General features: G+C 42.8%; 1 protein-coding gene and 1 long non-coding RNA gene across 2 annotated transcripts in view; one reads left to right on the forward strand and one right to left on the reverse strand.

Moving 5' to 3' along the window:
• Window positions 1-7,688: 7,688 nt before the first annotated feature.
• LOC110215373 (uncharacterized) lies at window positions 7,689-12,134 on the reverse strand. The gene is made up of 2 exons (XR_002326494.2): window positions 11,993-12,134; window positions 7,689-11,543 (listed from the first exon to the last, which is right to left on the reverse strand). It is a non-coding gene; the product is annotated as an uncharacterized LOC110215373 (long non-coding RNA).
• A 13-nt stretch (window positions 12,135-12,147) lies between these two features.
• The window catches only part of HPSE2 (heparanase 2 (inactive)), a 730,238-nt gene continuing 727,116 nt past the window's right edge, over window positions 12,148-15,269 (forward strand). Inside the window, exon 1 of the mRNA XM_020996755.2 lies at window positions 12,148-12,543. Coding sequence (XP_020852414.1) covers window positions 12,284-12,543 — 260 coding nt within the window. The 5' untranslated portion in view covers window positions 12,148-12,283. The remainder of the gene's footprint in view (window positions 12,544-15,269) is intronic.

Raw genomic sequence — 15,269 nt, forward strand, 5'->3', positions numbered from 1 at the left:
GTTTCCTCAGCTGTGAAGGGAAGGGCAGCTAGGTGGCACAGTGGAAAGAGTGCTGACCCTAAAGTCAGGAAGACTTATCTTCCTGGGTTGAAATCTAGTCTCAGACACTAGCTGTGTGATCCTGGGCAAATCACTTAACCCTCTTTGCTTCAGTTTCCTCATCTTCAAAATAAGTTGGAGAAGGAAATGGCAAAGCACTTCAGGATTTTTGCCAAGAAAGCCACCAAAGGGCTCATAAAGAGCCCCATGTGACTGAAAATGTCCCAGTGAAAAGAAAGGAGAAGGGATTGAATTAGCTGGCTTCTGGGATTACTTCTAGCTCTTACTCTACAATTGACTTTCTATTATCCAGGCACGTGGGTATATACTTTATCTGTCCTAGTAGATCATAAGCTCTTGGAGGGCAGGGACAATATTTTATTTATCTGTATGTTTCCCAGTAATTACACAGTCCTTATGCTTATTTAATAAATTAATGAAGTCAATAGTAGATTGTGAAAAAGGTTGAAATAACTTCACTAGACTAACTCAGATTCACAAGTTGCTTTCATTCTACCTAATAAAGAAAATAAACCAAAACACTGTTTGTAGGTATTCACTGGGAAATACTGCCTGGCTGCTGTGCTGGTTTGGTTTCAGAAAAGCAGAGTTAGATACTTCCACGATTTTTGAGCTCATCTACGGGAGTATTTCCTCCAAAAGTATAGACCAAAACCATTCATACCTTCTCATCTTGAATAGCTCTTGTCAACATCCTCCAATGGGAGGCAGCTAGGTGGTGTAGCACCAGGCCTGGAGTCAGGAAGACCTGAGTTCAAATCTGACCTCAGACACTTACCAGCTGAGAGATCCTAGGCAAGTCACTTAACCCTGTTTACCTCAGTTTCCTCATCTGTAAAACAAGCTGGAAAAAAATGGCAAACCACTCAGTATCTTTGTCAAGAAAACCTCAGATGGAGTCATAAAGAGTCAGACACAACTGAAAAATGACTCATCAACAATGTGTCCTTCAATAAATTCTCCATAGTGAGGTCCACCCAATGTGCTTAGGAGGGCTCTTCCTCCAAATTTCTTGACATTTCATGGGTAACAGTGCAGCATGTGGGCTGAACATCTATTATCCCTTGTTCTTGCTATATGACCTTTTCCATTCATTTATTTCTTTAATGATGCACAGGCTACCAAAAAAGTCTTGGTGCAGTTTTAACATTTAACCACAGAAAAGTGCACCAAGACTTTAGGGACACCCCATACTACACGTTATTTTTGCGCAATTCTTTGCTGGTAATCAATTACAGTTTGTTCACACCCATAGAGTAGTTTCTTATATAAAATTTTTATCGATACCTTTTATATTTTCATCATCTGCATTTCCCAATGAATCCCCTTTTCAGAGAGCCACCCTTATAACAAAGAATATAAAAGAAGGGAAAAAATTGAATGAGGATAGTTTGATATTATATGCAGTGTTCTTTATCTGTAGCCCCCTACCTTACCAAAGAAGAGGGGCAAGGGCCTTTTTAAATCTCTCCTTATAACGTCACTTATAAGGTGCCTAGAATTTCATAGCATTTCCTTGTGATTAGGTTGTTGCTGTTTCCATTTGCATTGTTAGAGACATAGGGCATAGTAATTTCCTGGTTCTGCTCATTTCACTTTGCATTGGTTCATATAATTCTTCTGTTTTTCTGTATGTATCATATTCATTATTTCTTATAGCCACAGGCTTTTAAAAACTTAATCTTTGCCATTGATTGAATAGACTTCACAAGCACCACTCACGTCCTCTCGTTCCAGGTAGCTCTTCTCTATGTCCTCCAAAGGGAGGCAGCTAGGTGGTACAGTGGACAAACTTGAGTTCAAACCTGACCTCGGACACTAGCTGAGTGACCCTGGGCAAGTCACTTAACCCTGTTTGCCTTAGTTCCTCATCTGTAAAATGAGCCGGAGAAGGAAATGGCAAAACACTCTAAGCAATTGAAAATGCTGGTGGTCATGCAAAAGGATCCTAAGAAGGTCGAGAAAATATTATGAAAACTGAAGAACTCAGATTCACAAGGTTGAAACCTACTACTTACATTTAGTTGTTTGTCAATTAATTGATGCCTTTTTAAAATCCCACAGTAATTTTCTGATCTCCCTCATTACCTCCTCCCAGAACTCTATCCTATCAGAGAAAAACATTCCACCAAAATTAACTGACGTAGAGAATAACCTGATACGCAATATTTGGCATTGGCTGTCCCCCACCGTTCTGTGTTCTATCATCTGTTCAGTAGAATTGTTATTGGTTATTTCATTCCCCTTCGGCTCCCCGCCCCCTGCCATAGAACATAAACTCCTTCAGGACAGGGACTCTCCAGGACCTAGCACAATGCCATTTTAAAAACATGTTTGTTAAATTGAATTGGCTTGATTGAGTTCAACTGCTTCTTAGACTTATTTTCAGTTATGACTACAGTAATGTAAATGCAAACTGCCTGACATGCATTTTATATTATACAAGTCATCATTAGCATTGATTAACATGTATTAAGTAACCACTACATGCCTGATATGTTAATTAGAAGCTTTTGAAGTCACAGAACATTGAAACTCTAATCTTAAAGAGCATCTGAAATATGTATCCTCTATTTTTTTTAAATTAGGGAGAATGGTGTAATGAGATTACTAGGTTAGAAGTTACAAAGACAATAATTGAGGCCCCCCCCCCAGTATCCTGCTAATTCTCTTACTTAATCTTTTGGTAGCCCAATTTTCTTTATTTACTTAAAAAATCTGCCCTTCTTTCTTTGTGGATAGTTGTGTGGATAAAATGGAATAAAATATTTGAAAGCTATTATTACTTCATTTGGTGATTTTTCATGCTCATTAATAAAATATTTAACCTTCAGGCGAATGACCTATTCTTATCTATTCACAAAAACCCCATCCATGCAAATGGTATTTATTTCTATAGATGAACTTCCAGGGCTCACCTGAATTTTTGAAGGATAAATTGGCTTAATATGGCAGAAGACATAATGGGCAGAACTAAGACAGTGGCAGGTGGGCTTGCTATGTTTTTATTGTTCCAATTCCAAGCACCACAAGCATTTTCATGAGTTATTTCCAGCATTTCTAGAGATAATTCTGGATTGGACTATAATTTTTCAAGAATTTTTACCCAGTGTGTTAGGTTCCAGCCATTGATGCAACCAATTCAGGTACCATTTTTTTTTGGGAGGGGAGAATCACCTTATAAAATGTCTCTTGCTCATTTGTCTACTTAGGAAAACACTGGGCAAACCATTATCTTGCTAATTTTGCTCTCTTTAAAAAGGCCTTTAGATCTCCTTCGAGTATTCAGGCTAATAAGACATGAGATGTAGGCTAGTTTTCTATTTGATTTAAGATATCAATTAATTAAATTAATTAAAATAAAATTGATATATTTTGTTTTTATATCACCTTCATTTCCCAATATATTACTTTTCCTTCCCCTTCCCAGAGAACTTCCTTATTAGAAAGGAAAAGAAGGGTAAAAACCCAGCTCAGTAAATGAATTATTCAAATATGGTATTATATATAATATTTACACCTGTAGTTCTCCACCTGGACAAGCTTTTATTTAACCTGGCAAAAAATGCAGAATGGACTTCTCACCTGTCAGCAAAACTTTCCTCTTCCTTCAAACCTCTCTAGTTCACCCTCCATTCAGTTGCCAACGTGATTTCCCTAAAGGGCAGGTCTGACCATGTCACTCCCTCTACTCAAGAAATGTCAATGGCTCCCTGTTACTTCCTCAATCAAATTTATCATCTTCTGTTTAGCATTTAAAATCCTCAACAACCTGATCTTCTTACACTTTACTCCTTTCCCTGTACCCTTAGACGAAGCAAAACCAGCTTCCTTGTTGCTTACTTCTCCTAACATGAAACTTGGGGCTTTTGCCATGGCAGTCTCTCACTTTTCACCTCCAACTCTTCCTTTCTCTGGCTTCCAATAAAACTCAGCTCAAATCCCAACTTCTACCAGAAGCCCATTCAGCTGCTAGTGCCTTCCTTTCACACTGTGTAGATCTTCTACATACACAAATATTTGCATAGTGTCTCCTCCCATCAGAATGTGAGCTTCTTGATGGCAGGAACCATGCCTCTCTCTCTGTATTTCTTTATATCCTCGGAGCACATGGCGACCTCGCAATAAGTGGTGGTTGACTGAATGAATGACTCTGGACCCATGGTGTCTGACTTGTCTGACTCTCAGTACCCACAAAGAGATAGGACTGGGCTGCTCCTTAGTGCTCATGTGCCAATTTCACCAGCGCTTAGAAGGGCAAGAGCCACTAGCTGACTCCACTGGCATGGCTGTTGCCGATCCTCCCACTCCATTTGGTGCCAGCTCCCGAGCATTTCTCAAGCTCCTACTATGTGTCAGACACTGCTAAGCTGGGGATAGACACAAAGAAAAGCAACTCTGCCTGAAAAAACCCAAACCCAAAATAATCAAAACCAACCGGCCAGCCAAAGAAAACCCAAACCAGTCCCTACTTCCACAGATTTCAAGAGCATGTGGATGAGCAGGCCTCTTTTCAGGTCTGCCACATGACCCTTTCTTCTACCAGAAAGCAGATCTGCTTATCTTTCCTCCCATCCCCCCCCCTCCAGTGGACCTGTGAAAATATGGGGAGAGACTTGATCTAAGGAGTGGGGAGGGCCTTGCTTCCCTGCATTGTATGCTCCTTGTCCTGTCATTTTTTTAAGTTGTGTCTGACACTTCATGACCCCATTTGGGGTTTTCTTGTCAGAGGTCCTGGAATGGTTTGCCATTTCCTTCTTCAGCTCATTTTACAGATGAGGAAACTGAGGCAAACAGGGTGAAGTGACTTCCCAGGGTCACACAGCTAGTAAGTGTCTGAGGCCAGATTTGAACTCGGGAAGATGAGACTGACTGCAGGCTCACCATTCTATCCACTGCATGCCTATTATCAATAAATGGACCAAGCTGCTTCTCAGTGACCTTTTTTAATAGTCCATTTTAAAGGCCATGCAGTGACTTTCAGGTAAGTTGTCCAACCTCATCACTCCTTTGGGGTCATTTCCTCTTAGTCACTTGTAGTTTTATGTGATAATATTGGAATTGGTTTTTCCTTTAGACCTCAGTTTAGGTGTGGTTAATGGATCCAACCACAGTTTGCCAAAAGAAAGATGAGGAAGGATTCTTCATAAGGAAAAAAAACCGGGGAAGCTAAGTGGTGCAAGTAGATAGAGCACTGGACTGTAAGTCAAGAAGAGAGTTCAGATCTAGCCTCAGAAACACTTATTTGCTATGTAACCCTGGGCAAGTCACAGCCTCAGTTTCCTCATCTGTAAAATGGGGATACTATTTTCTGTATCCCAGGGTTGTTGTGAGGATCAAACGAGTTAAAATTTATAAAGCTCTCTGCAAACCTTAAAGTGTCATATGATCACTCACCTTTCTTAAATGACAAACATTAAGAATTTAAGAACCACTAAATAGAAAACTTTGTGGTCCCTTCACTGGGCTTTTTTCATGCAGGCAAGATACTGTCATTGTTTTAGTAGCTGAAAAGCTTTAGCAGTGCTGTAAACAGGACCCTAAAATGAGGGTCTTCTGCTCACTTCTGTTGCTAAATTGCAGAAGGAAACGAGAGAACCATTCAAATCCTTTCCTTCAACATTTAGTCATTTATTTGATCATGAAAAACTACTAAAGAGCCTATTAAGTGCACAGATCTGTGTGGTAGGCACAATGGGTAATATCCGGTCTGCTTCCAGGCAGCACCACCCCATCATAGGGTTAGGAACTAGACCTTCGATTTCACTGATATGGGGAACTTGGAGGTAAGGAAATACTACCAGCTCAAGGCACCACTTTCTCAGTTACTTATAGTCTTAGAGCCTCCCAGAGTATGAAGAAGTCAAGTGAATAACCCTGGGTCACACAGCCAGTATGTGTCAAGGGCAGGACTTGAACCCAGGGCTAGAAACTTCTCTGGGGCATCCTGGAGTCCAATGGCTGTGGGCAGGGCTTCAAGGCTATGCTCCATCTCCTATGCCCACTGCTTCTTTATCCCATCACATGAAATGTAAAACACATCTATGAGACTGGTCAGACTATCCTCATGTCGAGCGTTTTCAAGTGAAATTGAACATCTGTACTAAGTAATTTGGAGGGACTTGGCGGCCTTTGTCCTATGGCACAGACAATAATAACAAAGTCTCAATGCTCTCTACAATTTACAAGCTATCTCATCACTTATGGGGCTACTGTTGATGGAAGAGAGTGGAGGGAAGAAGAGAGGGGAAGAAGAATGCAAGGATGCATTCACCACTCCTGTTACTACATGACCCTTAAAGGTCTGACAGAGCTGGAGAGACCTCACTGATATTTAGTCCAACGCCTTCATTTTACAAATTAGGAAACTGAGGCCCAGGAAGGAGAAACAATATGGGTGAAGCTGTCACACTTAGTAAACAGAAGCTTATCCCCTTCAATATGGCCCAAGGTACCTGTGGGCAAATACTGATTTTTCTGGCCTTGCTGGTCTGAAAGTGGTGACAGTTGGTTTCATTTTCCTCAATTCAGGCATCTATCAGGAGGCCAAAGGGCTATGTCACTGGTTACCAACTTTTTAAAGGACAAGAGCTTTTCTGGAGGGATATTCTTTTTGAAGAGCTTCTTTACACACACACACACACACACACACACACACACACACACACACACACACACACGAGATTTGGCACCAGGGTTTACGTTAACCTCATCATTATTAGTTATTTTATTTACTTTGTGCAAAGGTAAGACATGTAGGTGTGCTAGACTGCCTAAATTCTGCCAGTGGGCAGGTGGCATGGATAGATATGATCTGAGGTCTGATTCATCTTTACAGAGAGTAGAACCTGTGCCACCAGCATGCTACCTGGAGGAGAGAGATAGGTAAGGTCTGGGACAACTGGGCAATCTCTTATCTCCAAGAAGGGCAATATTCTTGGTCTAGTTGTTCAGTTATTCAGTCTTTTTTCAGTCATGTAGGACTCTGTGCTACTATTCATGACTCCATCTGGGGTTGCCCTGGCAGAGGTCTTGGAGTGGTTTGCCAGTTCCTTCTCCAGCTCATTTTATAGATGGGTAAACTGAGGCAAACAGGGTTAAATGACTTGCCCAGGGTTATACAGCTAATAAGTGTCTGAGGCCAGATTTAAACTCAGGAAGATGAGTCTTCCTGGATCCAGATCTGGCACTCTATCTACTGTGCCAGCTAGCTGCCCAGTCTGGTCTCTAGGGGTATGATAGGTTCAGAACAAAAGCTGCTTCCCTCATTACTCTTTTGAGGGAGGATGGCTTGTTATCTTACAGTTAGGCGGTGCAGTGGATAAAGTGCTGGGCTTGGAGTCAGGAAGACTTGAGTTCAAATACAGCCTCAGACACTAGTTACTGTGTGACCTTGGGCAAGCCACTTAACCTCTGTTTGTCTCACTTTCCTTCTCTGTAAAATGGGATAACAAAGCATTCACCTACCAGGGCTGTTATGAGGATCAAATGAGATAATAATTGTAAAGTACTTAGCATAGGGTCTGGCACATTATAAACACTATATAAGTGTTAGCTATTTTTATTACTTACCACATCCCTCCTCCCCACCATACACTGGTTATACAAAAGACCATCAGAAACAGTGAGAGTGAGTAGATGCATTTATCCAAGCAAAACAGCAAAGATAAATTGGAGAAATTATACAGATGAGAATATGCCAAAAAATACACAAGAGTGAATGAGCTTTTCAGCTGGGAGCCAAATAAGATCTCAGCTCAAATGAGGAAAGAGAGAATCATTTCACAAAGAGGAGGTCCTCTTTCAGCAGTCTCTAGAATTGCAAGCAACAGGACGTAGATGGCTCCCATGTATGTCCACGTCTGAAGGGCTTCTAGTTCAGGGCTTCTTAAACTTTTTCCACTCTTGACCCCTTCAGTGCTTCTTAAACTGTCAGGTCTCAACCCATGTTGGGTCTCGACCCATCTAGTTCACCACTCAAAGTCTCTCTTCATCACCTGCCTGGAGGTCCTTCCTTTCTCCACATTTCCCCAAAGAGTGTCTGGAATGAACCCAAGGAAGTCCTTTATGGCAGGTCTACAGTGGCATGTTCAGCATTGTCTCAGCCATTCAGCTGCCCACTGTGGACAGCTACAGTCACTTTGAGCTTGCATAGAAGCTAGGTAAAAGCATGTAATAGAACACAGCAGAAAGATCAAATAATAATTTAGTGTTCCCAAAGATGGCTTAGGAACCGGAGGAAAGCCCCTGAGAAGCTCCTACAGCCTTTCCCTAGTCATTAGCACATTAGTAAAATGAGTTTATCAGATTAACTAATTGTCACCCATCTTGGAAGGCAGGGAGTACCTGACCCTGAAGGGATAAGTGGAGCAACCCAATGGGGGCTGTGGACTTTGACAGGGAGGGAGGGAGCACATTGCAGAGAGCACATTATAGATATGTGCTTAAGCTCTATTCTCTTTCAAGAATCATTTGCTCATAATATCTGCTCTTACTGAAGAGTCAGCATATAGGTGCAGACTCCTTCTTCCTTTATTTTGGGTAAAAAAGCCCCTGATATTTACTTCAAAAGGCATTTGGAGTTGGGCTGAAGGTTGTTCTGAGCTGTGAAGCTGGTGGGAGGGACCCAGAGCTAGGAATAAGGGTGTTAAGGTAGAAAGAAGTAGATAAGTGGGACAGATGAGTTTATGAGTTTGTGATGGGGCTGAATGGGTGGAAAAAAGATCAGACAATTACTTTGGCCTTCACCACCACCAGTGAGAACAACATATTTCACTCTAATGCTATTTCTCTTAGAACAGAATTAGTGACAGCAAGTGGGTTCATTTTACATTTACATACCAAAAGGGAACCCGACAAGGCTGTTTCAGGCCTGAGGCTTTCCATCAAATGGAGAGTATTTTTTTTTCCAGGAGAGCCAACATTATTTACCTCCTTGTATACAATACTTAACAGGTTGGATAAGGTTACAATCCCCACCTGCAGGAAGGTCACAGGAGTCTGGGGTTTGACACCATTCACTTATAGGTCACCCAACCTAAGCCCACCATTTGATTTACTCATGTATTTACTTTAATCCTTCAGGGTTGTATAGCAATAGAGGCATGTTTATTAGTCATTAATATACTTCTAGTCCTTCTTACTAATTAGTCTGATGTTACATATACAAAAGGAACTACAAAGACAGAGGCTGTGTCCCTAGGGAGTTTATAAATTAAGCCACAATGCTGATTCATATCCCCTACACTAATGGGTACACAGACCACAGATTAAAAAAACCACAATGAATCAATCATAGATGGCTACCCTAAAATAGATCTCTCTCTTTCTCTCTTGTTTTTTGATAGGAGACCAGGGCAAACAGGTCTTTGAGCTAGGCAGTGGGCAAAGTACTACGGATGCTTAGACCAGCTAAGGCAGGAGGAAAGCAGTCAGATTCTTCTCTCATCAGACTTGGGCTTTCTGGTACTATTTATAAATGTTATTGAGACACTTTCTGGGTCCTGATGTCCTGAGACATAACTACAGAATTATGAAGGCTAGAGGGGATGTCTATCATCAGCAATTAAAAAAGCAAGTACTTTATTTTATCAGTGCTGACTTTCTACACTTCCCAGGGGTTCTGCTGAAAATATCTCAGCCTAGCTAAAGTAACTAAGACACTAGCCTTCACATGCTCATCAGAATAAAAATAAAAATTATAGGCAGTACAATGCATAATGAGATACTCCAAAAACCTCACTTTTCCCTTAGTTACAAGCATAGCAATTAAAAAAAAACCCCAAACCATTAACTCTTCAGCTCTTCAGTGTATCATACAGCAAACCTTGGTATGGTTACTAAAAGAGAAAAATCTGCAATAGTAATGTTCTCAGACATTTGAAAACTCTAGTATATTATTCATGTGCTGCTTGGCTCTGGCCCTGAATACCGAAAATGGGGAAACCACTGCTTGAATTTGCAATTATCTGCACATTCATACATTGTTTTATAATCCTTCTTCATGAAATCATTTATAAGTCACCACATAGAAATACTACAAAGCAGTAACTACTTTAGTAAATAAACATACCTCTGTCCATGCTGTATCCTTCAGACCAAGGATAGGGGTGGTATGGCATACTAGAAAGGATACTAGACATGATATCAGGAAGATGGGTGAAGTCCCATCTTTGCACTTATTAGCTATATAAGTAAATCATCCAACAGAGGATCAAATGAAATATCTGTAAAGCACTTAGCACAATGCCTGGCACATAGTAGGTACCATATAAATGTTTATTCCTCTCCCCACCCCTTTATTCAGCCACTGGGAGCCTTGGTCTTCTTAGCTTTAATAAGCTAAAGAGGATACGACTATTCAACTCCAAGGCTTTTTTGTGAAGAAAGCCCTTAGTAACTTGCTAAATGTCTGCTATAGAAATGTGAATTATTAATGGCAAGGTTTTTTTTTTTATGAACTGCTTGGTTAATTTTGCCACATATACTCTGCTCGATGAAGCAGTCACTTATGTTGCAAATTCCAGTAAAAATAATCTCCTCTTAAAAGACTGGAATACTGGAAAAACTCCATAGCATTAATGGTAAGTGAGGGGGTGAAGAGATGGGCCCAGAACAAGAAAGAAGTTCTACCACCTTGATTTTAGTCCTGGTGGGCTGCTTGGTATGGAAGGGGATCCCTATCCTCTTCGGAGCTCACCAAACTTTCTCCAGACAGAGCCAAGGCTGCCCCTTGCTAGGCATTTACACTTGCCATGCAGACCCCTTGCTCTGCCACAGTGGTGGAGGGGTTTTGATTATGGATTATTTCTTCTGTCGCCAGAATCACAGGGTAGGCAAGCTCTGTGCCTGTGCAGTACTGGCTTCTTCACCTCTTCCTTGGTTGTCTTGGGATGCTGGGCTGGGAGGACTCTTTATTAGGTAGCTCCTTCACTTTGCCAGCAATTTTCTGGAGATAGAGATGGGAGAGCCTGCTACCTTTTTGCACCCCTAGGGTGAGAACCAAGGCATTCTGGCTAGGGCATCTCTCTCAGTTGCTTTGCTTCTTTACTGGGGTTAGTTGGATGGTAAAGAAAATGCTGACTCGCCTTTCTTTGGGTAGAAGAAACAAAGGCCTTCATCCTTCTCTTTCTTCCACTGGGAGACGACTGGAGAGGGTGGACCTTGGTGAGTGCGTAGAGCGGCAGCCAAGACAAACGACGCAGACGACTTGTACTCCTAATCCTCATTGTTACCCGCTAAAGATTTGTTTGCCCTTTGCTCTGGGGAAATCCCACCCACGAGCAAAAAAAATTGGTTTTCAGTCTCGGCCCTGGGCGCAGGGGAAGAGGTGCTTGGCCACTCCGAAGGAGCCGGGTCTCTACTAGTGTGGTCATAGAGCTGCTTGGGCTCCGTTCCATCTCCCACGGGAACAGCTGGGGAGCCGTGAGGGTTCTTTCACGGGGTCACGGTCTGTTTTCCTTCTGGGAACTGCCCTTTGCCCCCTAAAGGTTAAAAGATACATCTAGGTTGCTGTTCTGTGTGTTGCAAACACGACTTAACTCAGACAAGCTCACTGTGCAATTTACGCGTGGCATTAGTCACCTTCCCCACCGCAGAACCCCACTCCCACTCTCCTTTTTCTCTCCCAACCCAAAAAAGGTCACCGCCAGAGAACTGCCGGTGGTTTCCAAAATGCCTATTGGCGTCAGGGGAAACAACAACCCGTTGAATATACATCAGGTGAAAAGGACTCTCGCTGGGCGTAACTTGCCCATCGGATCGCAGAAATAAGGAAAACTGGGCACCCGTTCCATCCCTGGGATATTAGAACACTACTGTTACATTCCCCTTTCGCAGATCCAGACTCTAGAGGGTTAAACCAGGAGACTACAATTCTCTCAACCCCCCCCTTCAGTTCCCCCACTTCCCGCCTTCCCCCCACCTCCCTTACCTTTAAAAAGTTACAAAATGTCTGCAGTCAGTCTAAATCTCTTAAAGGGGCGGCGCTGGTGAACTAGGACTCTTGGCACCAGTCGCTGAAAAGGCTGGCCAGGGGCGTGAGTTTGCTCCACCAGCACCAAAACACTGAAAAAAAAAAAAAGGAAGAGAAAAAAAGGGGGGGGGAAGGCAGACAGACACACACTTTAGATAAGGCCAATTAGTCACCAGCAAGACCCTGTAGAAAGAAGGGGCTCAAATCAGAGGGATTTAATTAGGGAGTTCCGTGCCTGTTCTCCACGCCATGCCCCATACCAGCTCTTGCCCCCCTGCGCTCCTAAGCCCGATGGCACTGTGGCTTGCTCTGATGCTACATCTTTCCCTTTCCTCCCAAGCTGCAGACAGGAGAACTTTTCCTGTAGGCAAGTCTCAAGGTGTGAAGGAAAAGACCCTGATTCTTCTCGATGTGAGCACCAAGAGCCCTGTCAGGACAGTCAATGAAAACTTCCTCTCTCTACAGCTGGATCCTTCCATCATTCATGATGGCTGGCTCGATTTCTTAAGGTAAGGCAGGGGCTTCGATATATCATACTTTTTTTTTTAAACAACCCCCAACCCCTCCCATCCCCCATTCCAAGAGCGGAAAGGAAAAAAAAAGCAGATCTCTCTCAAAGCAAAGATAGAAGGAGGCTTTTCTTCTGGATATCCTGCTCTGGGGCTGTAACTTGTGATTGAGAAAAGCAATGTTTTCTATTAAGATGCACATGTTTGCAATGCAGAAAAGCATTTCAGAAACTTATCAGTTATGACTGAAAAAATGTTGTGCTTACATATATCCACAACAATTAGCCCTCCCCGTCTCCTTTTGAAAAGAAACAAGACCAGGGGGCTAGTTGCAAACTGAAGAAATATCTCTGGCAACAAAGACCTGAGAGGAAGGGGTGTGAGTGTCTGTGTTGTGGACCCGCGCGCGCTTGTGTTTGCACTGTGCAGGGATCGCACGAAAGTGGAATTTTCCACGGAAAGATCGTTTCTCTGATTTTCTCCCACTCCCAGCTGGAGAGCAGAGACTGATCGGCGTACAGAAATGGATTATTATTATTATTATTATTATTATTATTATTTATTATTATTATTATTTTAAACTAAACATGTTCGGTTGTCTCCTCCAGCCCTTAGGGCTGGCAAACAGCTTTTTATATATGGAATGCCCCCCCCTCCCCAGTCCCTCCTCCTCAATTCTCCTGCGGTAACAGTGCATAGTTTTTCTTGAAAGAAAAAAAATCCTCGCCCCGATCTTACAGTATATAAAGGAAGCTTAAAGTAGCCCTAAAATACTTAGGGAATGTTTCTAAGTTTCAATTGGTCGCCGGCGGTTTAGCAAACGAAGGAGCATGGACCAAAGTTTGCCCAGTTGCTCTCCGGGCTATGCCACGGAATTCGCTTTGCATTTTCCCAGTTTTCTTTTTCTTTCTTTCTTTTTTTTAAACTCCCTGGCTCTTGCAATCGCGATCCATCCGCATCAGGAACGAGGAGACGTAGTGTAAAATAAAGCCTCTACGAAGTTGAAAGTAAATGTTGGCTTTAAAAAATTCTTTCCAACACTGAGCCTCAGCTATGGGTAAGTCTTCCTAAAGCCCCGAGTCTCCAGCAGAGAGAGAGAGAGAGGGGGCTCGCCCAGTCCCACTTTTCCTTTCCCGAGGCTGCTATCCGATGCTCTTCTTTCGTGAGTAATTTAACTCATTGGGAAATGCACCTTTTGTTCCCGGCCCCAAGAACCGGCCTTCCTACCTCAGAGGGAGAATCCGCCCGGATCTCCCGGGAGCTGCAGGGGACTGAGACACGTGGAGTATTGCTTCCACGTGGAATGAAACATCCCGGGCGGGATGACCTTTCCAGACAGCAGAGGAGCCGTCTCGATCCTTGTCAACTTCTGTGCTGCCCGGGTGAGGGAAAACAGCGTAGGGCGGCTTGTTCTTTCTTTTGGAAAGCGTGCTCATGTGGCCAAGGAGAGTATCCATGTCGATGCGTGTCTTTTTACGCAGTGCGAATGTATGTATGGCAATAGGCGCGCGTTTCTTGAAATAAACGTGACATGTTTGTGATGGACAGCATGCACTAGCTTGTCTATATATAGTTTCAGAGAAAAAAAATCAAACCAAAACCAACTCTACAGCCATGCTATGCTTTCCATGCTGGCTGCAGAAATGATTTTTATAACGGCCAGTTTTATAGATGTCCGGGGTTTATTTGAGAGTTTGCAATGCCTGTATATGCATTAGAGAAAGATGCCACACAAGAGTATGGCGTTCTTTTCACAGCTTGCTCAGGTGCAGAAATATAATTGTGGAATTTGGAGGTCCTCCTATGCCCTCCCTAACGCCACGTTTCAGTGGCTCCTTTTACCCAGTGACCGTTCTTGCAGCGGGTCACCTCGGCCTTTAAGCCCAGAAATCCCTTCCATTTACTTAACCGTGACCTCCAGAGGGGACTTGATTTATTCTGCCCCACTTTCTAAATTTGGTCCTTTCCCTCTCCAGTCTCATTCCCTTTACATATCTCCCTAGAGTCTCCAGTTAGAATTAGTCTCCCCAGTTCTAAGTCAGGAAAGTGTTAAAAAGTATTTTTTTAAACCAACAAATCCAGAACTGAAAACCCATGCATCATTTTCTCTTATTCTCTATTCCTTCCCTCTCAAATTCTCCCCATGGTAATATCAATTGGCTGTAATGGAATACAAGAGTTATTCGGCTAATTATTTTGGTTGCTTACTTTCTGGAGCTCCCATGCGTTACGTTGCATTCAAAGTTCCATTCTTCTTTAAATGCCGCAGTTGCAAAATTGGCTGCTTACATTTCTCCAAGCAGAAAAGTTCCAAATTCCTAGGTTTAACTTACCGCCCACATACCTGCATGAGCTTTACTCCCTGTTCGCAGGGGGTTTGCAAAAGTTTGTAAAAAGCTCCCAAATGCGGAGAAATGAGGCAGGAAAATAAAGCAGAGACCAAGCCCAGGGTTGCCTTTCCGTAGAGCAGGCTGGGTTTCAGCAGCTAGAGAAACTGCACATTCCCAGGGTAAAAGCATTGCATACTTTTTTTCCTCCAGGAGGCAAGAAGTTCTGGGATCTACCCCAGCAATCTCTCTGCCCCGAGGACTACGGGGTGGATAGGGTTAAAAAAGTCACTGTAGAAGGAAATTCAACTTAAAAAAAAATCGGACGCCACCTGAATTGTGGGCTTGGGAAAGTCTTCAAACAGCGGGGCTGGACTGAGAGGGAGCGAGCAGGTTTAC

This window comes from Phascolarctos cinereus, unplaced genomic scaffold (assembly GCF_003287225.1).
Source record: "Phascolarctos cinereus isolate Bilbo 61053 unplaced genomic scaffold, phaCin_HiC Scaffold_3;HRSCAF=262, whole genome shotgun sequence".
Classification (NCBI taxonomy): Eukaryota; Metazoa; Chordata; class Mammalia; order Diprotodontia; family Phascolarctidae; genus Phascolarctos; species Phascolarctos cinereus.